The 27,229-nt window shown below is 47.3% G+C and overlaps 1 protein-coding gene across 2 annotated transcripts in view; it reads right to left on the reverse strand.

Annotated features, from left to right (window-relative positions):
* Positions 1-784: 784 nt before the first annotated feature.
* NAT10 (N-acetyltransferase 10) overlaps positions 785-27,229 on the reverse strand; it is a 30,707-nt gene continuing 4,262 nt past the window's right edge. Inside the window, exons 4-29 of one of the 2 annotated variants that reach the window (XM_080931133.1) lie at positions 26,667-26,838; positions 25,356-25,478; positions 23,147-23,208; positions 21,656-21,770; positions 21,449-21,556; positions 18,153-18,286; positions 17,179-17,272; positions 16,957-17,055; positions 15,542-15,678; positions 12,835-12,959; positions 12,394-12,544; positions 11,819-11,915; positions 11,014-11,130; positions 10,252-10,353; positions 10,099-10,173; positions 9,459-9,575; positions 8,677-8,810; positions 8,440-8,488; positions 6,128-6,224; positions 5,931-6,041; positions 4,920-5,092; positions 4,290-4,409; positions 4,029-4,127; positions 3,609-3,682; positions 2,812-2,895; positions 785-1,440 (exon numbers count right to left, since the gene is read on the reverse strand). In XM_080931133.1, coding sequence (XP_080787259.1) covers positions 1,335-1,440; positions 2,812-2,895; positions 3,609-3,682; positions 4,029-4,127; positions 4,290-4,409; positions 4,920-5,092; positions 5,931-6,041; positions 6,128-6,224; positions 8,440-8,488; positions 8,677-8,810; positions 9,459-9,575; positions 10,099-10,173; positions 10,252-10,353; positions 11,014-11,130; positions 11,819-11,915; positions 12,394-12,544; positions 12,835-12,959; positions 15,542-15,678; positions 16,957-17,055; positions 17,179-17,272; positions 18,153-18,286; positions 21,449-21,556; positions 21,656-21,770; positions 23,147-23,208; positions 25,356-25,478; positions 26,667-26,838 — 2,875 coding nt within the window. In that variant the 3' untranslated portion in view covers positions 785-1,334. Of the gene's footprint in view, positions 1,441-2,811; positions 2,896-3,608; positions 3,683-4,028; positions 4,128-4,289; positions 4,456-4,919; positions 5,093-5,930; positions 6,042-6,127; positions 6,225-8,439; positions 8,489-8,676; positions 8,811-9,458; positions 9,576-10,098; positions 10,174-10,251; positions 10,354-11,013; positions 11,131-11,818; positions 11,916-12,393; positions 12,545-12,834; positions 12,960-15,541; positions 15,679-16,956; positions 17,056-17,178; positions 17,273-18,152; positions 18,287-21,448; positions 21,557-21,655; positions 21,771-23,146; positions 23,209-25,355; positions 25,479-26,666; positions 26,839-27,229 lie in introns of those variants that run through there. The other variant, XR_013975382.1, reaches the window with a different exon arrangement.

Consider the following 27,229-nt stretch of genomic DNA (forward strand, 5'->3'; position numbering starts at 1 on the left):
GAGAAGCACCTTGCCCTACGACAGTTATTACTTAGAGCTGAGCAGCTGCAAGGCTCAGGCGTATCTTAGAATACAGCCAGTCCTCCGTCATCCCATCACCCTGGAGCCACTATCTCTAAAGAGCTCCCATGGTTAGACCCAGGGAGCAAGTGGAACCCAGACTGGGTGTCCACTGTTATAAGTTGGGCACTGTTCTAAGCAATGCCTGTTCTTTTTCTACCCACTGTTCCTCAAGGCTGGGGTATGTGGGTGCCATCATTACTATTTGATTGTGACCTACTGAGGTAAAGCCACATTATTTTGTTATAACTAAGGCTGAACAGTTTGCCTTGTTGGTAGTGACGCTGCAGACTCACAGCAGGCTTTCTAACAGGCCTCCCTCAAGCTAATTCACCAAAGCCCTTCTAACCACATCACCTAACCACGGCCCACATGAGAACCGGGGACATTTGAACCAGTGTCCAAGATCTAAAAAAGGGTCAGGGCAGAGCCACGGCCAAGCTCACATGGGCAGCTTGGCTTCGTAACCTAAGGGTTGTGTTGTCTCTAACCAACAGTATGAACAACAGAGCCCAGAAGGAAACAGCTAACTTTCAAGGTGACTACAGTGGCACTGGGCACCTGTCACATCTCTCGCAGGTGCCTATGGCAGAATTCTAGCACACAGCCTGCCAATGGCTTATGAGACCTAGGCCTCCACTTCTGACCTGGCAGCCAAACACACCAGGAGAAACAAGTATGCAACTTTCACAGACGCAGATTTTATAAGCACTGCAGGCAAATGGTCTTTCCAAGATGTCATTTATTAAAAATATTCTCTCTCCCCTCACTTCCGTAGCAAGAGTCTTTCTCAATAGTCTCTCCCAAATGAAAAGTCAACCAAAAGGCATGTTGCAGCTTCCTAAAGGCTCTGGCTTTCCTGGGACCCTCAGGACAGCAGACCTGCCACAGGCTGAAGTGGAACAGAAGAGCAGGAGGTCCTGCTGAGCTGGCCTCAGAGTGTTGGGACAAATCTGCACTGAGACAGAGCACTCCTCCAGGAAGCTGTGTGCTGAAGAGCCAGGAAGGCCAGGAACCAGCGCAGCAGCCCACAGTGGGAACAGGCCAAAGTAGAACTGTGACCCAGGGTGGAGTGACAGTCCCTGACAATGCCAGACCTCTGCCCACGCACCAAGTTCTAAGCCGTCTGTTCGGGAGTGACTTTGTCTTCAGCCATGGAGGGCGCAGGGGAATGACAGTGCCTGCCTCTGCTGCAGCCCTCGGAACTGTCGCTGTCCACACTGCTGCCTGGCCCAGCAGAACACAGCTCAGAAGTCTGGCATCTCCTCACCTTACTACTTCTTTCTCTTCAGTTTCATATCCTTTCTGTTGTTATCTCTCTTCTTCAACTTCTTGCTCTGTTTAGGTTCTTGTTTTGTTTCCAGTTTCCTTTTCTTGTCACTAGAGGCAAAAAAACCACACCGCCAAGGGCAGAAACAGAAAGCATTAAACACTGCAGGCTGCTGTTTGAAAAATCACCATCACCTGACAGACACCCAGATATGTGTGTCTGCCCCTGCAGACCTTTAGAGACAGCTTCATACAGTGCTGGGACCATGTTACACAGGCCCACACTGACCATCTGTGGAGTAGCCCGAGCTCTCTTCAGAATACTGAATGGTCTCCTGTCCCAGTACCTCAAGCAGCTACCTAAGTGCCAGACAGATCCTTCCTACCACATGGAGTCCCGATATCACCCCAGTGACCTCAGAGGCAGTTTTTAGCACAAACACGGGATCTTTGAGGAAGGCATGTCCTTCCTAATGCACTGCTATGAACTGACTTTGGGAGTAGCAGAGGGACTGAGCAGGCAGCCTCGGAGATGAGATTTTCTCAACGGCGTTTTGTCCTGAGAATAGACTCCCGTGAGACAAGAGTATTCAGAGACGTTCCTCATGGAGGAACCACTGAGACAGGCTCAATGACTGAGTAAGCAAATACTGCTCACTTTTCTCCCTGAGCCAGGGTCTTCAGGGTCTTTCTACGTAGCTCTCACTAGCCTAGAACTCACTAGGCTAGCCTCAAACTCAAGAAATCTGTCTCCCTCAGCCTCCTGAGTGCTGGGACTAAAGATGTGCCCTACTGTGTACAGCTTGGGGCACTGCTCTAAGCAGAAGATCAGGGTTCACTTCCCAGTGCCCATACAGTAGTTCATAATTGTTGTATCTCTAGCTCCAGGGGACCCGATGCCCTCTTCTGGCCTACTCAGACACCAGGCACACACATGGTGCACAGATACACACATACGTGTAGGCAAATATAATACAAAATAACAATATAAAAATCTTAAAAAAAAAAAAAAAAAAAAAAAGAGGCCAGCCTCAGAAAAGGACAGACTTATGAGCACTTCACTCCGTCTGGAGTCCCTGGGCCTTGTGGACTAGCATGACTCCTAACGTTCCTCAACAGCAGTCTCAGTGGAAGCCAAGGGTCAGGCTTGGTCTGCCGAGCTCAGAGGCAGGACTCTCCACAGTAGGCTTATCTCCAGGCCTTCTGTGATAGTCAAGACCACTGCCATAGCTAGAGCACAGGGGAGCCTAATGCATCTGACACACGGTTCAAACCAGAGGACACGTACAGCAGGCCAGAATGGCCCTGGAAGATGTGGCTGCCATTAGCCCTAGAGACCTCAAAGTCCTGGAGTGACTTAAGGGGAAGGAGGGGCAATACCTAACTTTCTGAGATTCATTACAGAGTGTTCCCAAACGTCCCATCAGCATTTGCTTCCCAGGAAGATCTACAGAGCCCGGCTGTGGGACACCAGGCCCTTACCTTTTCAAACTAACAATGGAGGCATTCTGCCCTGCTTTGCTCAAAACTTCATTCCACTCTTCGTCATCACCACGGATTATGTATCTGTAAGGGGGAAATGTCAAAGCCTGCCAGAAGAGAGACTGCTTGAAAGAAAAGAAAGAGTGACAAGATGCCCACCCCAGGGGACAGCAGAACACGTAAGCTGCAGAGGGTGGCAGTATACGACCAGCTGTAGTCCCACTGGACAGAGTCTGCCACAGCTACCTTTACCAGTGCCTGCCATCCTGTCCCCACTCGGGCCACAGCCCCTGCCCTGCCAGGCTCCACCCCCTGTCCTACAATCTCTTATTGCTTTCAAATAAAGCAGTCCTGTCACATCAAAAAAAAAAAAAAAAAAAAAAAAAAAAAGAAAAAGAAAAAGAAAAAGAAACCAGCTTGATCCCCTGAAATGGCGTCATGACCACCCCTTCCACTGAGCCATCAATGATCTGGTTGTGGACAAGTTCTGTGGCTCCCCGCCTGAAGTTATGGGGAAAGGCCTGAAGCACAGGACTGTCAGCTCTCTCAATCGTGGGTGAGTGGAGAGGAAACAGCACACGTAAAGCTCAAAAGGTACACGAGGAAAAAGCCATGAGGAAGGGATATTCAAGGTGGACGTTGTTCTACCTCAGCATCCCCTTCCTGGAGGGCCTGGGAGTGACAAGAACTCTGGGGTCCAGGGAATGAGACAGTTGTGGCCTCAGCTGTGGGCTGTGGGGTGTGTGGCAGGACACCCCTAGCAGACTGCAGGCTGTGGAGGCTGGGGAGAGACTTACTGAGAGAGGTCCAGGTCCTTCAGCTTCCCCACTTCCTTCTTGTGTTTCTCCTGGAATTCCTTTGCTGCTTCATCCTGTGGTCCACAGCCAGAGAGAGCCGGGGTCAGAGACCAGAATCGGGGACAGGTGACAAACAAGGTACACTCGGAACACTGTGAGCATATGTGAAACTATGCACACCTATAAAATACACATCCAAAGTGTAACCAGTGTTTGCACTAACAGTCTCAAGGTTCCCACACTCACACACTCAGTGGGAGGCACAAAGTGAGAGCCACGCTGGCGTGGACCTACAGCTTGCCACTTGGTTAAGCTAGTGCAAAGGACCCATTCCTTTAGTTGTTCTGTATCCAGGCTGACCTGGAATTCTCTAAGCAGAGAGGGTCATCCACATTTGCAGGGTAACGTGGACATACTTACCAGGTCATCACTCAGCGCCTTCACTGTGGGCTCCATGACCACGTCCTTCACCGCCACCATCTGCTCCTCAATAGCCTTTTCCTGCACATCACTGAACAGCTACAAGGACAACACAAAAGAAAAAGATGGAGGAGCGGCAAGGGTCTGTCACTCTTCAACAGGATTCAAAGCAATGCTTCAGTGGTACGCACACAGCTGGTCATAGCATGAGCGTAGAAACAGGCAGAGTGTGTGTGTGTGTGTGTGTGTGTGTGTGTGTACCTTCACAACTTTGCGGATGATCCGGTTGAAAAGCCCCATCAGCTGGCCTGCAGGTAGCTCGATCTCCTTTTCCAGCTGATCCACAGACTTGTGCTGTAGGCCGATGCCCAAGAGAAGAGCCTGGGGGCAGGAGAACCAGCTGCACTGGCTTCCACAACAGCCCTGCCTGTTATTTAAATAGCCCAGAACAGAACTGCCTCTTTTGATGAAGCAGAAATCAAAGAGCAGTAGCAATAGGTTCTTTTGGGTTTTTTTGTTTGTTTTTTGAGGTTTTTTTTCTGGGTGGGGGGGTATCTTCTTTTCCACCCTGTTACTAAGACACTAGCAACAAGCGCCTAAAATGCACTCTAACTCACTCTGTCTGAAAAACATCCACTTCACAAAAAAAAAAAAAAAAAAAAAAAAAACACACATCCAGAGTCCAGGACAGCCCGGCCTTCCGATAAGGCAGCAAGGTGGCAGGAGAGCGTGGGTCACAGGGCAGCAGGCGCTAACAGCACAGCAATGCTCACCTCGGCCTGCAACCTCGGCTCTGCCAGGGCTAAAAGCACAAAGCTACTTCAAAGCACTCATCTGAGGGCCCAGCTCCACTGTCCTCCCTTGTCCCCCACGGAGTCCCAGGTGACTTACCGACTGGGCAGCCGACAGGGCCAGATCCCCTAACTGGTTCAGGAAGTACAAGCGGGAAATGGCTGGGATAAGGTCCATGATGAGGTGATAATCAACCATGTTCCGAGAGTACATCTCCAGCCGCTTCAGGTCATAGGGGAGGAAAAGTGCCTCCAGATGCTCCCGGCCTAGGGCTGCACATGCAACAAGAACGCCCCAGTCAGGGCCATCTGCAGCATTCACAGGACAGTACTCAGCACACAAAGCCATCCAGGAAGGAGCTGGACAGGTGGCTCAGCAGTTATGTGCGCCTGCTGCTCTTGCAGAAAACCGAGAACCCACATGTGATAACTCATAACCAACAGTAACTCCACTTCCAGGGAATATGATACCCTCTGACCTCCACAGGCACCAGGCATACATGTCATGCAGATGCACACTTGCAGGCAAAATACGTGTACACATAAATCTCTAAATAAATGTGTTAAGATACCTCAGAGTGGCAGTGCAGACAGCCACCAATGTGCTGGACCAAAAAAAGACCCTCATGCCCTAACATTACAGGGACACACCTTCACCCTGCCATTTGTCACTCTTCCTCAAGAAGTGCGTGCTCTGCCAAGCTCAAAGAACCCAGATTTTCCCATCAAAGTACAACCCACAAGACATAAGTAAATATATATCTAAGAACGTATTGCATATAATATACAGATGTACGCATAAATATATATATAAACGCAATTTTACAAAGCTACCTAGCTTTATAGTTATGTATCTCGTCTACATACTAGTCACAGATGGCTGACGGCATATTCGTGGTGCCATTTCACAAATATGTGAACAGAGAGCCCCTGAGACTGAGCTAGCTCCCCTCAGGGCCCAGGTTTCACTCAGGTTCCATAGCTACCCAATGTACGAATTTCTCGTACACCTGAAATCCAGGCACACCTGGGTAGCAAAGAGTCTTGGGGAACAGGAGACAGCAGAGACTAAGGACTAGAGCAGCCTTTAGCTCCTGGGGTGATGGCTCACCTGGCTGGGCTGACTTCCCTATGTTCCTGTTCTGAATGATGTTCAGAGACAGGGCAGGAGAGAAGGTGCTGAACTGGTAAGACAGCAGGGCCAGGAACCGTCTTCGGAAATCTGCAGAGCACAGCCAGGGAGTTAGCAGCCTGCAGGTGTCCTAACCTGTTACCTTGCTGTCCCCTCTCCATTCCTCTGACGTTTACCTTTCCAAAATGCTGCCAGCCAAGCTCCGTGCTCAGCCTCGTCCTCGTCGGCCATTGTCTTGAGCATGATGCATGAGTGCTCTCCAGTCAGGTCGTTCTAGGGGACGGACACACAGCACTGCTTGGCTCCAACTTCCTTCTCAGAGCTTCCCCTGGGGCTACAGGGCAAGTGCGCAGAGAAGGCTGTGGTGCTCCCACTCTGGCCCCATGGGCTCACACTGAAGGCAGCCTCCTAAGAGGCCATGGGAATGGAACGGGCCCAGCAGGTCTTCAGGTCAGGCCTGCCTTCTGCTCCACACCCACTCCTTTCAAGTAGACTCTGTAGTCAGGGCCATGAAGGCTTCAATCCCTCATCCTGCCAGTGAACTTTTTTGGTCCTTATAAAGCAGAAACTTCCCAACAAACTCAGAGCCTCCCAGCTGCCAGCCAGTGTGTTCACACATGCTTTGTGTGACAGACAGTCTTGTTATGTAGTCCATGCTGGCCTTAGACTCTGGATGCTTCAAGCCTCACTGGGTGCCTACATGGCAAAAGGCCACAGACAGTGTGGACTTTTTCTACAGAAGTTCTCAGGACTTCACGGCAGCACCAATGGCAGCACCAGGTCAGAGCAAGCAGGTCAAGGGACAAGAACACAGGATGCCTGTGGCCTGTCTATGGCTCGCAGATTTACATCCTCCCTACAAGCAACTGCTGAGCTTATCTGTGTGGACAGACGAGTGTGCTGACGGGAATGGGTCCATCTCCTGCCCCTGCCTGCACGTAAGTCTCCAGCAGTCATGTCAGACTTCCATGGACATTCACCACCAGACTTGAATACTGGATGTGCGTTCTCCAAAAGACACTCCTGCCCACTTCAGCACCATGGGCTCAAAAATAGAAGCAACTGGACGTCTTCACTATCTCATTGCTGTACTCACACTCACTGACACCCTCCTGGGGTGAAGGGTTGAGTTGCTAGCAAACCTCCAAATCCTGAGTTTCAGCATCCCGATCTCCACAAGGTCTGCAACCCTGTAGTCAGCCCTCTCTGCCTGCGCTCCCTGCAAATAATCTCTATAGTGAACACACAAACGCCAAGAATATTGCACCCGACACGTCCTCCCTCATGCACACCCCCACAGCCATCTTGCTCTCTGCTCCCTTCCACTCTGGGAAAGAACATCTTTCTTCATATATTCATGTCTATATCCCCACCTCCCATTATCTCCTACTGTACCAAGCCCTACTCCATTCAGAACACCAGTACTGGCAAATCCAGTAGCCACCTGCACTCCTGCTTTATGTGATGTCAGCAGCTTCTAAATATGCATCCATTCACCAAGTACATGCTACATCAAGATGCTAAGTGCTGCAGAACAGGGGCGGACATCTGTAGTACTTGTGTGGAGTACGCGGGTGACTGATCACTAGGCTCTCAGGGTCCTGTTTGAGAACCACCAAGAAACCTCTCCTATGTTTTGTGTGGTGGACTAGAAAACTTGGACGTTCCATTAAGAATGAGAATGCTGGGCTGGAGAGGTGGCTCAGAGGTTAAGAGCACTGACTTCTCTTCCAGAGGTCCCAAGTTCAATTCCCAGTAACCACGTGGTGGCTCACAACCATCTAATGGGATCTGATGCCCTCTTCTGGCCTGTAGGCATAAGCACAGGCAGAATACTGCAAACATAATAAACAAACAAATAAATAAATCTTGAGAGAGAGAGAGAGAGAGAGAGAGAGAGAGAGAGAGAGAGAGAGAGAGAGAGAGAGCATTCTCCCCAAGCTCCATCTATCTCTATCCCCAACCATCTTCCATTCTGGTCCCTTCCAGTCATCTGGTTCAGGTGTAAGCTACAACCAAGCAAGCAGCACTTGCCACCACAAGGAGCACCGGTGTAGCTCACTGCTTGCTGATTCTACCTCACACTGGCCGCTTCCTCACAGGCACTAAATGCAGTCCAGAAACTCGCCGCTGTTTCTCAATAATCTGCTGCCCATCTCTCGCCTTCAGAAACCAATAAAACTCAGTTCTGTTTATAAACTGAGGCAAACTCCACGCTGCAGGACTGAATCTACACTCTGACAGTCCAGCCCAAGTGTACCCCTGCCACGCTAAAATGAAGCACAAGGCCAAGAACGCACCAGACCTGCCAAGTGTCATGAAGGAACCATTTTGTACCAACCTGCCTCTGAAAGAGGCAGCTGTTTGTCCATCAGAGTAACACCTCGACAAATACGAAAACACCTGCCCAGGGCACAGCCAGGAGCCAAGGCTCTGTGCCAACTGTAAACACAAACACAACCCCTCTTCCACCCCAAGCCTCACTTACTGGGGTTTGTCTCAAATAGACAGGAACAAATCCAGCTCGTTTCCAGAACCTACAAAAGGGGGCGGGGGAAGGTCACCATTTATGCCTCCTGGAAGCAGCTGAGAAATAAAGGGAGAAGGGATGGGGAAGCAGGAGGCAGCAGACAGTGACAGACCCAGCTACAAAGGGAGACACCGCCCACATAACTGTCCTCTTCCACTACACTGGGCTAGTGCCAGAGGACCAGCAGGAACTTACTTGAGGAGCCTGGGGGTCAGCCCATAGGACACCCCCAGGTAATCTAGGCGCTCTGCAGGCCTCTCATTCAACTTGAGGAGTAAGGGAGGCAAATCCTTCCGGGGAGTGATAACTTCTTCCAACAAGCTGACGGCCTAGGAAGAAGACAAAGCAAGAGGATAATGGTGGTCTCAAGCCATCCAGTACACCACAGAACAAAACAGACTACTTCTGTGTCCCTATGGTTCTCAAATAGGACCCAAGAGTCAAGTGATCACTATAGGCACAGGCCTAAGCACATGTGGAATTATCAAGTTCCCAAGATCAAATGCAGGGAAAGGCCAGCAGTTCAGCAATGCTAAACAACACTTTAGAAGAAACAGAGGCAGGGTTCTGAAAATGCAGCATGAAATTGTGGTTGTCACCTGGCACCCCTGTGACCCTGGAGAGTAACCCTCCCGAGTCTGATGTTAAGTCAAAGCCCCACCGAGCGCGTGCATGCGAAGGCCAGTCAGAAGTGCAGGCAGCCTCATGCAAGGCCGAGTGGGCAGACTCTGTGATGTGGCCTAATGCCAACAGAGGCTGCTGGGGAGCAAGTTCTCCAGCTTGCAATGCAGCACACCTGCAGGCTAGTAAGCCACCTTTACTCCCAGAGTTTCTGCTGCAGCAGCAGATGATATTGGTGACTAGGCTGGGAGTCTCTACAGTGTAACCTGAAGACAGTGGCTGGCTGCCCAAGTGGAGACAGGCCCAGAGAACCATGTCACAGACCCAGGACTCAGGCTTTGTCAGATCATTATTACCTCACTGCTCACGGTGCGGATTTCTTGTGGTGTCTCCAAGACCTTTTCCTCCAGACAAGGGAACCTGCCTTCGTAGTACATCTGCAGCAGCTGCAGTGCTCGGCTGCCATAGCCCATCTAGGAGCACACACAGTAATACAGCAGACGGAAGAGCCATTCTCAGTCTGTTTAAGCTACTACTGTCTTGCTTCTAATGCATACACTCTGGTCAAACAGCACTTGGAAAAAAGCTATCAATCAAACCCAATGCTGTCAAAGCTGACTCTGGCGCCAAACATAGTAGGGCTTAGTTCTCCAACCACAACCCACCTGCAACCTGGGTCCAAGGATAGCTGGCTATGCTACTGCCAGAAAGGATGCTTCTACAGCTGACTCTTCAATGTGGCTTTCAAACCAACGGAAGGCAATTAGAGAAAAGCAATCTGGTTCAACAAGTCCTATGCTCTAACACAGGAAAAAGCACACCAACAACCTTGTCCACCTGCCCACCCACAGCTCTAGCTAAATCCTCCAGAGCAGAGTACACATAAAATGTCACTAGTGTATCCAGCTTTTTATCCAAACAGATAGGCACACCTGCCCTGAAGGCTGCCAAGAGCCCACTGAACAGCAGCATTAAGAGGAGAGAGGACATATTTACCCCTTGATAATCTGGATGAACAGCAATTCGAACAACCCGTCCACCAGAAAGGCCTCCGAAGTCTGGATCTTGAAACTGTGGGAGGCAGAAGCCAGTGACTTAGCAACACAACCACCTCTGACAGCCAACACGCAGGGGCAGCCCCTCTCTCACCTGTTCCGACACTGTCCATGGAATCAGGTCCCCGGAAGCCTTTTTGCCTCTAGACAGGCTATTCAAAATGGACTGACGAGAAATCTCTCCTTCAAGGCACACCTAGGGGAAACCAAGGCAAGGAAGGCATGCTCTGGCTCCAGATCCCCACTGTCAACATCTGAGACAGAGCCCCAAGTCAACAGTTTTCTAAGCATTGTTTCTTATCCCACACTGACTACAAGAGACCTCATCAGAAGGTGGCAAGTTACTAACTTACTGACATCCTCCAGCCCCAAGACCAAAAGACAGAGAGAGTAGAAAAGGGTTTCCATGGAGGCCGAGTGGAATGTTTCATTTAAACACACATCAGTTAAGACACGGGATACACACAGCTCTACGTGGAACAGCACAAATTCCAAAGAGCCCAAGTGTGACAGAACAGTAAGATAAATACTGTGTAAACATGTAACAAGGCACTACATTATGTGCAGAGCATTATGCACACTGACACACTCTTAAGTGTGACACCTATAATCCCAAGTTTATGAAAAGGAAAAAAAAGATGACGTAGTTGCACACCCCCCACACCACATACAGTGTGTCAGGTGATAAAACATTTTCCTCCATGTAGCCTTTAAGTTTACACGACTCATGCGTACGATAAAGAGAAACAAGCCAGTGCATACCTGCCTCAACTAACCCACCCACCTAGATCTAAGTCAGGACTCAACAGCTTCCTGGATACACCAACGCCACGCCATGTTTCCCTCTGCTTTGTACCTGGACAACTGCAAGCACTTCAGGCAGGGCGTTCTGAGTAGGGGGCACAGGTGGCAGAAGGCAGAAAAGATGGTGAGCAGGTGCATCCGAGAGCATCTGCAGATCATTGGGCGAGTTCTGTGGGGCACACACATGGGTCAGTGGGATGTGCTCCTCCGGTCTCACTCACAGGTCTGACTGGGACTGCATGGGGACTGCAGCTCTGCCTTTCCCAAAGTCATGGACGCTCTGACATCCAGCAAAGGGCTTTCTGTCACTGTGACAAGACAACTCTTCATAATGGCTGTATTGGGACTGTACCTCCAACACCTACTATCTTGTCTTCTCAGACCCAACACTGAGGTCATAGAGCAGAAGTCACTGACACTATTTACTTCACAACTGAGAAGTGAGCGTTCTCCAGAGACAAAGCTGACTGCTTTTTAAGAAAGCACACCACCATAATGAACACCCACTCTTCAGCCTCCCATCGAGGGCTGCTTGTGAACATGCTACCATACCTAGACACCCAGAAAGCAGCCATTCCGGCCTGCAGGTATCTCTGGGTTTCACTACACTTAAGCTCAGAGTTCACTGCTCCTTGGCTCAGCAGCACAAGCTGCCCTTCGAAATGGGCAATACCGCCCCACCCCTCCACAGCTCCCTCGTGAACTCCCACACGACCCCTCCAATAAAATCACTGGACCCGGCCAGCTTCAACACATCTAAATCCCAGTGGGACAGCCACCTGGACCCCTGAGTAGCAGGTGTGGGAACACAGGAGGATGGCTCTCTGATGAAGGGCATGTCAGAGCAAGTTACTTACCTTGTAATGAGAAGCCACATAGAGCGCCATGAGCCGCTGGAGGAAAACTTCAGAGGCTTTGTGGTAGCAAAAGAGGGTATCTCTGTTAACATAGTAGCTGGTCTAGAGTTAAGCAATGAAAATAAATCACAGGGACTCAAAAGAAGATACACCTGAAAGAATGTAGATTTCCTGCAACTGAGAAACAAAATCAAAAATTTCCTCAAAAACAAACAAACAAACAAACAAACAAAACAACAACAAAAACTTCTTTTAAAGGCAAGATCTTGCCAGGTGGTGGTGGTGCTGCTGGTGCATGCCTTTTATCCCAACACTTGGAGGCAAAAGCAATCATATCTCTGTGAGTTCAAGGCCAGCCTGGTCTACAGAGTTAGTTCCAGGACAGCCAGGGCTACACAGAGAAACCCTGCCTCAAAGTTAAAAGGCAGGGAGATAAATTATGGGCCCACAGTGTCCTCCTGCCTCAGCCTCCCAAATCAGGGTGAGGACTCCAGGTATATGGCACTGTACCCAGCCCAAACCCTATTCTCTAACTGCTTCAACCCCCTAAAGAGCCAGTGAGACACAGAGGATACAGCTCACAGGCCTCAGGCAAGGGGCAGCCGGAAACAATTCGGGTGATGTTGAGGCAATCCAGGCACAGCAGGTCATTCAGCCACTTCTCTACTGCATCTCCAGGGGCGTACCGGATTGACTCTTGGAGGGAAACCTCGTGCAGTGTTCGAGCTGTCAGCCACAACACATACAATTAGAAACAATTAGACACACAGCGTCTAACAATAAAAATATTGCACTTTATCTGAGAGACAGGATTCCAAATATCCCCGGCAAGAATGTCAAGATGATTTAAGGTGTTTTGGCTTGGGTATTTACCAACAAGTCAACATACCCTACTCATGTTCCCATTGGCAGCTGGGCTACAAGTCCTCTCAGGAGAGTTGTCTCCTAGGACTCTCAGATAGCATCAAGTTTTAGTACTGCCATGAGGTCCTGGGTCAGGACAGCCTGCTAGGTACCTGAGGCCAATCTGGCTGTTGTTGTGGTCTTGTTCTCAGCAGTGGTGCTGACCTGGCTCTGGGCACTCTGCTGACGGAGTTGCTGAATGAGTTTGAGGGACAGTGACCGGCCAGTGCCCTCGTAGCTAGGAAAAAGACAAAGGCAGTCAGACCTAAGGTCCCCAAATCTACTCTCGAGGAAGATACAGCCAGATGAAACCAAAACAGCCTCTCTCATCCAAACTTCCTGCAAGGCACACAAATATCCCAAGAAAGAGCGGTAGGAGATGAACCGAGATGCAATTTGACTAGGAAGCATTCAATCTCAGATTCAAGCCCTGGTATGAAATGGCCCCAGGGCACACACTGTTGGGGATTTTCCACTCCAAGTACATCATTTCATAGTGTAAACATTTTAGTCAGATGATACTTATATAAAATGAAAAAGAGCTACAAAGTTGAAGTATTTCATTCCTCCTTATCACCCCACAGAACAAATTCCTCCAAAGTAATCCTTTAATTAATTAATTAATTCAGGCCAGCAAAGGTAATGACCTTACTGCCAAACCTGATAACCTGAAGCTAGTCCCTGGAGCTAGCATAAAGGAGAACTTAACTTTGGCAAGTTGTCGTCTGATCTCCAGTCGTGTACAACACACATAAGCACACATGCAATAAATAAATGTAAAAGAGGTTTTTAAATACATGGATAAATATAAGCAGCAAAACTTCAACTTTGATGTTTATCCAAAGAGAAAAAAAAACAAAATGAAAGAGAATTTTTGTAAATAATATATTTTATAAGGGTCTTGTGCCTAGAATATAAACCTTGCTCCTCAATAATAAAAAGATGAATAACCCAATCAGAAAAATAAGCAGAGCAGCCTGGGGATATAAGTTAATGGTGTAGTGCTTGCCTGACATGTGCTAGGGCCTAGGTTCAAACCCTCGTATGAGAGGGAGGGAAGGCTGGAAGGAGGGACAGAGAAAAGCATCTTCAGCATCATGAATTATCCGGGCAAACCAAGACATTACTTCAGAGTCAGCAGAAATAGCTTCCATCATCAAAATATATAAATGGAGAATTCAGAACCCTCACACAGTACACCCCTTTCACTGAGGGGAACATTCCATAGCTAGAACTGAACCCCATATACATACCATGGTTTTCTTATATCTGCATCAATGATAAAGTTTAACTTACAAATTAGGTACAGTAACCAGTAACAGTAATTAGTAATACTTTTTAGCAATACAATTTAATACAAGTTATGTGAAACATGAGTATTTCTCCAATTTCCCATTTAGCTTTTTGGTCATGCTTGGCCACAAATTCCATTTATCTGGAACCCTGGAGCAGGCCACCTCGCAGATCTACACAGTGGGTCATAGTTCCAGGATACACAGTATGGATACCCTCAAAGTGGATATTCAGGATTTCTTTTCAGGGGAAGTCAAAGTATCTTAGAACTGACTGTCATAAACATGGTGGCGTAACTGTGAATTATATGTGTTAGCAATGTTGAACACCAAGCATGTCTCAATAAAGCTGTCTTTAAAGGTAAAAATCAGTCTTAGATAATACTTCTCATGTTAAGTAGTCTTCATAAGAGTTCTTTCTTGAAGATTTGACTTCTGTACAGAAATCTTTTCACTGAATACACATATTTATTGACCTGAGGAAACTTCACAATACATACAGACTATTAACAATATATAAACTTTATGTGTTTGTTCAAAAGGAAAAAGTAGGTCAGATGTGGAGACACACAATTCTCATCCCAGCACTTGAGAGGCAGAGATAGGCAGATCTCTGAGCCCAATACTAGCCTAGTCTATAAAGTTAAGACTCTGTGTCAAAACAACAAACAGAGTAAGTAAATAAATAGAAAAAAAAATAAGTGTATAGAACATATATACACAACACCTACATACCTAGTTGAAGGCACTTTTATTGCCATGTAAGCATCTGTATATGTGGTCTATGCATGCATGTGTATGGGTGCATGAGATCACGTGTACACATGTGGAAACCAGAGCAGTTCTCAGCTTTATCATCGTGACAGGCTCTAACTAACTAGAAGCTCACCACATCACCACCCCAAGTCAGGCTGGCTGCACAGTGAGCTCCCCAGATGCAGATCCCCCAGCCCTACCGCCTGCCCCAAGGCTAGGGTTACAGCATGTCTAGCTTTTCATGCGGATGCAGGAACTAACAAACCAAGCACTCTACACACTCAGCCATATCCCCAGTGTCTACTTCTTAAAATCTCTTTTCTAGGTGCTGGAGACTAAGCCAAGGCCTCAGCAACACTAAGCCTACATTTTATCACAATTTTTCCTTCTGCTTGCTACCTATTTTCTGTAATTTTCCTATATCAAGGTGAACTCTGTTTTAAAGTTTTAAGAATTACAGTATAAGCCTATTTTAATGCTAACTATATCTATGCTAATATTTTATTTCTATATCCTAAGATACAGGAGATATAATCTAAGATAAAGGACATTGCTAGCCAGCACTTTTTAAGCAACATTCTTCACTCTTTCAGGACATATTTAACCAGAGAGGAGTGACAGTTTATGAGGCAGCTTCTGGTGAAGAAGCCCCAGAAAGAACAAGGGTGTCCCAAAGACTCACTGATGCTAAACAGTTTTTCATGGCCAGATCACATTCTTTACAATCGTGTTAATCTGCAAGATCACAAACAGCTCCATCCAGGTACCTTACCCATTGATAGTAGATGCCATGAAAACTAGGTAGGGACCAAGCAAGCTCTTCACCAGAGGGAGAGGAATAGCAGCAGCTTCGTCTATCACAACCAGCTCAGCCTGGCCCAGTTTCACAGCATCTGCAGGATGGATGTACTGTGGGAAGAAGATATAAACTGTAAATGTAACCATCTGTAATGGGACCTGATGTGTTGTCTTCTAGTGTGTCTGAAGACAGCTACAATGTACTCATATACATAAGTAATTCTTTTTTAAAAAGTGGTGTGAAGATGACTGGGAAAAAATGCTGTAAAGGATACAGAAAACTAGACATCTATACATCTAAGACTACAGTTCAACAGTTCTATTATAATTATTCTAGAAAACAAAAACAAACAAATTCTAGCGTCTCATTACCTGCACACAGGCACACAGCAAGAGCAGCTGTCAGCACTGCTCCAGCAGGAGTGCTGACCACACTGGCCATCCAAGTGGTATGCTGGTCCCTGCGCTTTCTGGGAGGGATCTGCCTTACTTGCTTCTGGTCACAAATCTTCGATGGGGCCCTATATCTTGATTCTTAACTAAACAAGCATTTCAAAAAAGTGCAGAAAGCAGCCTCCAGGAAGCAGGCTGGCCTTAACCCAACGCTCCTTTTTCCCTCATCTCCAGGCTAAAAGGACACACCCTGGAGTCGTCCTAAGCCATCCTGAGTCTACAGACTTGTGTAATGAACGGGTGTTGGATCACATTTTACAGAGAAAGCAGGGCTGACCTAGGAGGGCATTTCAGAGGAATGTTTTCCTTCTTTGGTGTCTGTATTTTTCAGAGTTTTAACAGTTCCCTGTATTCTCAGAGCTGCAGTATCCCCGCCACCACCACCCCCCCAACCTGAGGGAGACGAAAGGGCAGAAGAAAGAGACCCAGGGGCTTCAGAGATGAATCCTTCCAGCAAGAGCCAGTGAGTCACATGATGCCTCAGAGACTGAGGCTTACAGAGATCTGTGGAGCTTTCCAGGAAATGCTGCTTAAAGGAAATAGGGCAAAACCACAAAGATCCCCAGCATATTCTGCAAAGCTCTTTTCCTTTGGAATGGTGACGTAATTGTTCTAGCTGCAGATAAAGATCTCAAAACCCACAGTAACTCAGCAAAACCTGAGCAGATAAGAACCACCACTTTTTCACTCTTTAGCATGTTCTCGATCTCGTCCCTGTCACAGTCAAAGAGACAAACTGCTTTTCAACAACTACATGCATTTCCTCCACGGCTGACCTGAATGCCATCATCATCACTTGATGCTGATAATCTGCAACAGGTTCTCACACACCATGCTGGGTCAGGGCAAACCAGCCACACAAGGGGGGAAACACAGCACAGCTAGGTCTACACAGCAGGACCCTGGCAAGCAGAGCAGGTCTGAGATGAGCCTCACCTGAATGGTCTGCCTGTGCTCTCGGAACACATTTACCCTGATCACCGCTTTATTAAACTCGGGGTTCAGCGACTGTACAATCTCGTAATCCAGGTGCTCCTGGTGAAGAAAGAGTCAAAACCCATGACAAAGTTTCAGAGAATGACTACTGAAAAAGCAAGCATTCCAGACTACTGGGCTGAATGCTAGCATTAAAGCAGGAGTTCTCCACTACTTTCTCACCTGATACTGCAGAGCATCAAAACCTTTAAATACAAATTCAAACAGGGTGTGAAGGTTATCCGGGCTTGGGGAGGTAACAAAAATATTGGAATACCTGCAAAACAACAGAAAAACGGGTGGTGTAGAAATCAAGAGACTTGGGACATTTTAAACAGTCATTTTTTGCTGCTTCTGTTATATAAGTAATATCCAGAGACAAGAGAAGGGTAAGAGGGGGACAATTTTCAGAAGAAGAGGAAAGCAACCAAAACCTGAGTACACACCTCTTCAAAACCAAGACAATCAGGTTATGTGCTGGTAGCAAGCCCTGACAACACGGCAGACTGTGAGAATAGCTGTTCACACACAGAACCACAGACCACTGCCACGGTGTCCTGACAGGAGGGGCAGCCTCACACTCATCACTAGCTAGACTGAAGTTTTCAAACTATGAAGTCACAGAGCTCACTGGGTACTGAGGCCAAAGCCAAAGCTCTGCCAGCAGTAACTTGATAGAGAATCTTGGGTAATTAGATTGATAATGGTTCATTCACATACAAAATGCTCACAGACTACTATAAGCATCACTAAGGAAGACAAGACATGCAGGACAATGGTTGTAGGTCCATCATCTGAGTTGGCAAAGCACACTCTGGGCAATGCTCAGGCCAGGTACAAAAAAGAAGAACACCTTACTGAAAACTGAAGACCCACCACCAAGCAAGCTCATCATGTACTTCATTGTATTTGCCAAGTCACCAAAGCTGGTCACAGACACACCCTCATGATAAGAGATTTTCTTTGCATTTTGTTTCTTCAACCTAAGTTGCAAACAGAAGGGCTCTGGTATTGCCCAGTGTGCCTTAGTGGCCCAGGGAGCAGTGCTGCAGCCTCCAGACAAATACCAAGACCCTGACAGAAGTCATGTGGTGAGCAGAGACAACTCCGCCAGGTTCCTGGCTCAGATCCTGCACTCTCTCCCTGGGGATCCTTACCCGAATGCCACTGCCCCAGCAATAGCCAGGCCCAGGGCCGCAGACTTGCCCCGTCCTCTGGCAGCCGTGAGGGCAACAGTACTCCTTAGGGTCTTCTCAGAGATCCCCTCAATGAACTTCAAGACAGCTTTGGCCTGTGCAAAGATAGCATTAAGTAAACACCCAGAAAGGGTACAGCGTCGGCTCTTAGCACCAATCCAGGAGATGTTAGGCTGGTGCTGAGGACAATGAAAAGGGCATCAGGAAGCCCTGCTCAGCACCTGATTCTTTCTCATGCCGTGGTCGGCTTCTCAGCTTTGTCAAGACCGCAAGTACCCTCAAGGCTCTCAGGTTTCCATCTCCACTGTAGACCTCTCCCCCATGTAAGTACCTTAGGTACTTAACAATTCCTAAACAGCTCTGTTTACACAACAGACATCTAAGACTTTAAGCTGATGTAAAAACAATTCCCCAAACCTCTACCTACTAGCCTCCCCATCGGAGTTTAACTGTCCAAATCTCTGTGTTAAACATACCCTCAATTTTCTCAATCAGCCCTGATGATCTAGCACCTCCTTTTGATGACACCTTCAAAACAGAGTCTGGCCATTCCTCACAGCCCCTCCAATTCTGCTCACAGCCACTCTCCTGCTCCAGCTAACTCCATCACAACAGCAGTTTCACAGTTACTCTTCCCACTTCAACCCACACTCCACCACAGCCTGCAGTATGCTCGGTGGCCAGAAGATCCTTTTCTAAGCTTGGGATGCTACCACACTGTGCTAAGACACAAAACTTTCCACTGTCACCAGCTTTCCTGATGGCTTTTAGCAACCTCCACCCACCCCCCCCCCAACCCCTGCCTTCTTGCTGCTAGCCATAGTGGCCTCCTGCTGGTTCCTCACCCTAACCCAACCCACACTCCTGCCTTAGGCCTATTCAGTTGCTGTCCATTCTGCCCAGGTACTCATTCCACAACTCCCTCAAAGGCTTTGCTCTAAAATCTTCCACCCCTTACCAGCGTGTCTAGAAGCATCATTCTGATGTGCCCTACACCTCTAGACTACCTTTCCTTTTTTCTCTGCTCTACACAGTTCTTTTCACTAAGACATATGATTTAGTGGAAGAAACTAATCTCCTTCACACAGAATCTGTCCCATTCTGTATAGAGCTGAGGCCTTTCGAATGCTAAGAGCCTTTAATACAGTTCCTCATGTTGTGAGCCCCAACCATAAAACTATTTCATTGCTATTTCAAAACTGTGATGTTGCTACTGTTATGAATCATAATGTAGTATCCGATGTGCAGGATATCTGCATGTATGGGACCCTCAAAGGGGTTCAGACCCACAGCTATACAGCATGAGCTCTGAAGCACTGTCCCTGTTCACTGCCAAGCTGGGAGTCACACTAACAATCAGGGCGATGATGGGTCCCGATGACATCTAAAGGAGGGACGGAAGCAATGCCTATCGTACTGAGGAGCCAGTCTTGCTCTTAGGGCAGTAGCACTAAGATGAAGCCAGTATAGTCAGGGAAGGCACTTCAGGACACCAAGCTCTTCAGATGGAAACACCCAAAGGATCGAATGCAGTAACTTGGCCTTTGCCAAACAATATGTTACTTTTTAAATTTTAGGAAGAAGTTCCAAATGCTAATTAAGAATAACTACACTAAACTATATCCTAAACTATTTATCTAAAATGAAAGGCTAACATGAAAAAGACAAATATGCAAGTAATACAGACATGATCAGACTTCATAACCCAACAGGGAAAACAAAACAGGAATAACCAATAATCATTTGCCTGCCTTTTTCATGATGAGGCCAATTTAAAACGATCAGCTGCCCCTGTGGCTGATTAGTGAGACTCAAATGTACCTGTGGAGAAACTGGAAAGATGGTTCCTGCACTGTCAGTAGCACTAACAACGGGCAGCACACTCATCCCAATGCCACGATCTCTGACCCAGCAGCTCCTGCATACAACAGCCACAGATCTAGCTGGGAAGCAGACAGTGGCTTGCTCTATGCAGCCCAAGCTGGCATCAGAACCAATGATCCTTCTGTCAGCCAATGGACAAGTTCAGATACACATCATCTACTTTGTTCATGTGCATGCTTTCAACCTTTACTAACTGGCTGTTTTACATGGTTTCCTTCCCTTTTCCCCTAAAGACAGGATCTCATGTTTCCCAAGTTGGCCTGGAACTCATGATAGCCCAGCATGACCTTGAACTTCTAAACCTCCTATCTCCACATATGGAGCAGGATTTCAGGCAGGCGCCATGCCCAGTTTAAGCATTGCTGGGAATTGATCCCAGGGCTTTGTGCACACTATGCAAGCACTCTAACTGGGCCCCCCTTCCTTTTTGGAGAAATGATTAACTATACAGACCAGACTGGCCTAAACTACTAGCAATCTTCCTGCTTCGGCCTCCTGAGTAAGCTTCCAAGAAATACAATTTCTCTCAAATCCTGTCACTCCCTCTCTTTCACTAGACCAGAAGTGGTTCCAAACAACCTAGAGGCTGCAACTAGCCCACACAGAGCTTATAATTATGCTTCCAGAGAATAAAGTGGGAAGCCAGCCTATTGGGAAGTACCTCCACAACTGTTGTCTATCAGGAAGAGTCCTGTGCTCCTTTTCTGGCCAGGGCTGGGCAGAACTCTGCACATTCAGCAGCTTAGAGGCCTCAGGCAAACCATCAGGGCCCAGAAACTACATAAACCACCAGCTGACCAGTCACATTAGTCAGCACAGAAACAGATCTCAGTGTTTCCACTCAGAGTGGAAAATAATAAAAACTTAATAAACTCACAAATAAGACTCACACTAGATGGGGCTTTAGTAAAACAAGCCTAAAGCTCCCGCACTCTTCTATAAGTCATCAGCCGGGTGGTGGTGGCTCACACCCTTAATCTCAGAACTGGGGAGACACAGGCAGGTGAATATCTGAGTTAAAGGCCACCGTGGTCTACAGTGCAAGTTCCAGGACGGCCAGGGCTACAGAGAAACCCTGTCTCAAAAACAACAAAACCAATAAGAGAGAAAGAAAAAAAAGAAAAAAGGAAAAAACCAACAATACAAACAACTGAATTAAAGAACACAGGTTATTATCCTCTATGAAAAGACAGTTCCTCTTTAAATACAATCCCCTCTTCACCCCAGCTCACTGGCTGGTTCTTTGTGGTTCTACACAGCACAACCCTGAAACTGCAGAGATGACACATCCTAATATGGCCTGTGTTGCTTACCGCCTTACCCTTGCGCCATCAGCATCAGAGTAGGGAAGCCCTGAACCCACCCTCGCACACCTGGTCCAGGGTCCTGCAGCAGTCCACCAAAACACCCACGGGCTGAGTGTCCTGCAAGCTCTCTTTCAGCTCCTGCAGCTCCAGAGCAGCGGGACTGAGATTCTCATCCTGTCAGAGAAGAAAAGGCAGTTTGCCCCAGCCCTAAAGCTCTCCTGGAAACTACACCCCCATGCCCAACAGTTCCCTGTTCCTCTAGCCCAGACTCACCGGGGCCTGAGGTGGTAAGGCTTCAATGCTGGCCACATGGGAGGAGATGGGCAGGATGTTGAGTTGGTCGTCAATGACCAGACACTTCTTACAAGATGCCAGAGAGAGAATAAACCTGAGGTAAAAGCAGCTGCAGTGAGGACAGGGAAGGAGGGCACTGTCCAAGCAAGAGATCTTCAGGAAAATCACATCAGAACCCAGGTGGAGAGGAGATGCTTCTGCTGGCTCTACAAGTAACCTAAGCTTATTTATACAGGAAGACCCTAGCCAGGAGCTCCACTGTAAGCAAGCTCCACTGTCCCTGGATCATTTGGCCCACCCCTCATCTAAAGCATTAAAGAGGTTCATCTCTATGTTCACTGGCTTCTAGTCACCAGCACACAGTCCTAGTTCTCCTGCTCCCCCTCACCCCGCTCCTCCTGCCCTCACCACACTCAAAGTATAAATTTTGCTACTGTTGGGAATCATAATGTAAATATCTGACATGCAGGATATCTGATATGCGACCCTTGTGAAACGGTTTGGCCCCCAAGGGGCTGTGATCCACAGGTTGAGAACCGCAGGCTTAAAATGTTTCACTAGCTACTAAGATCCTGTAAAAATGAGGCTGCATGGTAAAATAAATACAGGAAACAATCAGTTAAGCAGGTTCTAGTTCAGTGGTTCTCAACCTTCTTAATGCTCACAGGCAGTGCCTTGAAAGGGCCACCCCCAAAGGGGCCATGACGCCAAGGTGGAGAAGCAATGATCTGGGTCACTCTCCCATAAGAATCTCAGAGAACACTAGTCTTTTAAGAGGTACCATACGGTAAGAGGGATTTTAGCCAGTTAAGTCTAGAAAATGCTGCTTATTTTTCTTTTGTGAAGACTCATGCATTGCTGGAGCCTCTGAAAATGCTTTCCAACAGCTAGAACAGCGGTTCTCAACCCCCAGAGAGGTTGCAGATCAGGTTTTATAAATCATGATATTATTACATCACAATTCATAATAGTAACAAAATTACTGTTATAAAGTAGCAATGAAATAATTTTATGATGGGGAGAGAGTCTACATATATAAGGAATTGTATGTATACTAAGGGGTTGCAGCATTAGGAAGGTTAATTCATCCCTTGGACAGAAGAGTAAACCAAGAGCCAAAGAGAAGAGAGAAGCCACCAAAGCTAGTCAGGCCAGCTGTAAGGTTAAGTACAAGATTCCTTTCCTGGCCCCAGCCTACAGCCCTCTCTCCTCACCCAGTTGGCTTCACAAGCTGCTGCTGCAGGATCTCACTGTGAGCTGGATGCAGCTTGCTACCCTAGCACTCAGGAAGCACAGGAAGGTTAAGCCTAAGTTTGAGGCTAGTTAGAGCAACACAGTAAATACCTGTCTCAAAACAAAGCAAGCCTTGCTAGGTTTTGAAAGCCTGGGCTACATCCCTCTGATACAACACAAACTTGTTAGATCCAAGATAAAAAAACATTTCTCCCATTCTGATTCCTGTAGACCTACCTCTCGTTAAATCTTCCCACCACATCCTGATGGGCCTCCGTCCTGTACCTGGAATGCACATCCTAAGAAAACAAGACAAGATCCATTGAGGAAATCTTTTAAAGGCAACACTACACTAGGAGACTAGCAAACCTGAGAGACAAGACCAACTCTTCCCTGTGTGCTGTAGACACCATGTGCAAGGCCTCCATCCCATTAACTGCCCTCACCTACCACTGATGGTGTCCACAGTTCATCCAGCACAGCAGCTCAGCTAAGTATGTGCCAACTAGTGTTCCAGACACAATTGTGTGTGCCCTAGTTAAGTCACAAGTCTGATCTCAAACACTTACAGTCTAACAGATAGACAAATGAGTGCTACAAACAACACAGTGTGGTGCCAGCAGAGGAGAAGCGTGTGACTGAGGTGGTCAGGGAAGGCTTCAGAGATGAGAAGCAGAGGATGAGCAGGCAGCAAGTCCAGGAGATGGGATGAATAAATAAACTAACAAGGACACAACATCTAGTGAGTTCGGCACACAACTATCCCTGCTCTCAGAAGTTGCACAACTAGTAGAGGCCACACAAATATAAATAATGTTAGGAAGCTATTAGTGCTTTGAAGAAACACAACTGTGGTTTGAATAAGAATAGTTCCCATAGGCCCATATCTTGAATACTTAGTTGTCCCAGGCTAGTTTTATATCAACTTGATCCATAGGGTATTCAGAGAAGAGGGAGCCTCAGTTGAAAAAAAGAATGCCTCAATAAAATGGAACTGTAAGCAAGCCTGTGTTGTGTTTGCTTAATCAGTGATTAATGTGGGAGGGCTCAGCCCATTGTGGGTGGAGCTACTCTGGACTGGAGGTCCTGGGTTCTATAATAAGGCAGGCTAAACAAATGAGGAGGTGTAAGCCAGAGAGCAGCATTCTTCCATGGCCTCTGCATCAGCTCCTGCCTCCAGGTTCCTGTCCTGTGTGAGCTCCTGTCCTGACTTCCTTTGACAATGAACAGTGATATGGAAGTGTAAGCCAAATAAACTTTTCTCCCCAACTTGTTTTTGGTCACAGTATTTCATTACAGGGTAGGGAAAATTAGGAGGTGTGGAAAAAAATGTCACTCTGAGGCTTCAAAAGCTCTAGGCCCAACCTGTTCTCTGCCTACAGGCTGTGGGTTCTCAGCTATTTCCCCAGCACTCCGTATGCTGTCATACTAGCATGCTCTCCGTCATAATGGACTAACCCCTGATCTGCAAGTCCACAGTTAAATGCTTTTATATGAGTTGCCTAGGTCATGGTGTCTCCTCACAACAACAGAACAGTGACTGAGACAATGATGCAAATGAAGGAGTGACAAGTGACAGATGGAACTGCCTAGTCTAAAAGGGGTGTGGTGGCCCACCACGGTGGCCCATACCTGTAACCTTAAGACTTGGAAAGAGAAGATGAAGAGCTGAAGGTCATTCTCATGCAGAGACTCAAGCATATTCAAGAAAGAATATCAAGTAAAAGGCCCTGGGGTAGAGGTGCCAGCCATGTATGAAGCTATCGGGGGGGGGGGGGGGGGGGCTTTAGTGGCAAGTGACAGTGGGTGTGGGAATGACAGAAGGCAGCCTCAGAATTTGAAGAGAAAACTACCAAGGAAACTCAGATACCGGGGCAGATACAGCCCATTCCTGAGCCACGAAGCCCCAGGGATGAGTTTAAACTTGGCTCATAGAACACTACTTGGAAATCCCAATGGAGCTGGTGAGTCAATAGAGCCCCACTTCTTGTTTGGGAACTCAGTTTAAATTCCTCCAGACTTAAAGTAGAACTAGCAGCGATTACTTTGTTTTCCCTCAGAAGATGAGGGCCAGTAAGGAAATCTGCACACAGTCCCTTTAAATGATACAGGAATTTAGTCCCAGGTTTGCAGTGGTACACAACTACAATTCCAGCACTAGGGGAGCTAGGACAGGGGAGCAAGAGTTCAAAACCAGCCCTGGCTATAAAGTGATATGCTGTACCACAAAACAAACACAGGAAAGCTGTATGGCATGTCAGCCTCAGCAGCGTGGAGCTGTGACTGCCTGAAAGCAGATATGACTCTCAGAAACTCCTCCTCACAAGCAGAGAGGGTCCACCTGCAGTGAGGGGCGCTTGGCTGCTGTGCAGACCACTCACTGAAGGTGCTCACCAGCCACAGCAAAAGCAGATCGCTCTGTATTAAGGTTAAGAAGCACTCTTACCATAGTCATGGTGTACAGCTGCTTAAGCGAGTTCATGGTCCGTAAGAGGATGACCACCAACCCACCGCCTTCTACTGTTTCTACAGTTCTGGCCAACAAGTTTGGAGTTAATGCTTCAAAGTCCTAGAAGGAATCAGACCTTAGAAAGCTTGTGATACAAACTCCAGGCTGCCTAACCAAGAGACAGCGGGACAGCAAAGAGAGCTTCAGCCCCACACTTCACCTTTCACACCTGCATACAGCAAACAAGGGTACAACAGGAAGCCCATCCCTCCCTGGAGTTCAAGATCTGGTATTATAATCTAAGAAACTATTTAGAAGCAAAGCAAGTCTTCTAAATTTCACTGATACACATACAATTTCAGAAGCATCTTACTTGCCTTTTTCTGTACAGTTTCTAGACAACCTGAAAAAAACTGTATAACAGGGGCACTGGTGCCCAAAGGCACCAGCATCCCAATGCCTGGGAAGAGGCAGCACAGCACACTGAGGTAAATGCTCTTTCCGGCCCCCAGGTGTGCTAGAAGCCAGCAGAGCTACTTACTAGAGATGCAGAATGAAAAACTAAAAACTATTCTTCAGGCCCACTATAATTTTTAACTTACATTTTGTGAGATATTTTTCTAATTTACACAATTATGGTCATAGTTCACATGTGAATATAATAAGTACATTTAAGAATATATGGATTTGTACACAGACATTTTGTTATTTTATGGGGTGGGGGTTAAAGGAGTGTCACAGATATTAAATAAAGTCAGATACCATATAACATCCACCAGAACTGATAAACATGCTTGATTAACTTGTCTGACAAGAAAACAAGCATCCGTGGAGAATTTCACCAAGCTGTACCGAGGAAAGTATGTTGTTTATAGCCAGAATGGGGGAGGAAGTCACTTATCCACTTAGAAGAGGGTATGCATGAACGTGCAGGTCAGAGCTATATAGCTCACTCGCTGGGAGTCTTAGTTCCAGCAAAGCCTTGGCGTCTAGAGTGACTCCAAGTCCACAGTGCTGTGGATTGTTGTCTGCTTTAAGGCCAGGCTGGTCTCAAACTCACAATTCTCCTGTCTCAGCACCCCAAGGAATGTTCCACTGGCACAGAACTTACTATGTCAGGTATGGTGGGCAGAAACCTGTGGTGGTGCATCCCTCTACTTTCTGCTCTCTCCAGTCAAGTGCAGAAAAAATTCTTGTATACAGTGAGTAACCCAGTTTCTTTCTCAAAGTGGCTGAGACTTATACTTTGGGGTGGGGTACTCACACCTGAACCTTCTCCGCACTCTCAGTAGGGAAGGAGATACCCACCTGAAGGACACACATGCCGAAAGTATTGCCCAGAATCTTGTGAGTTTCGTTGTAGTAGCAATAGCGAATGTTTGTGGCTGCTACAAAAAGCTCAAAGGGGTCATCTTGCTTTATGTTCAAGGTTCCACTCTTTATTTTCTTCTGTAGCTGCCGCATTCTCTTCTTCCGGTGACTGTAATACCACCATCCCAAGAAGGCAATTAACAGGGGAAGAAGAGGCACAGTGATCCTCAGACCTGCAGAGCTAGTGGGGACTTAGAAGGGGGCAAGTGTGACAGTGGCCGTCTCCTTCACTTTAAGGGGTAAGGAAAGTGGAGGCACACTGGGAGGTGCTGGTTAAGACAGGCTTTGCCAGAATGACAACCTGAGACCAAATCCTAGTACCTTGCAAAGGTGGAAGGAGAACCAATCCCATGAAGTCATCCTTTCACCTTCACCTACACACACACACACACACACACACACACACACACACAAACACACACACCTCACTATTTGCTGTGACTTTCAACAGACAACATTAAAGATGGGTAACAGAGGCAGGGAAGCCTCATATTTGGCCA

The sequence above is a fragment of the Micromys minutus genome (assembly GCF_963924665.1).
Source record: "Micromys minutus genome assembly, chromosome: 17".
NCBI lineage: Eukaryota > Metazoa > Chordata > Mammalia > Rodentia > Muridae > Micromys > Micromys minutus.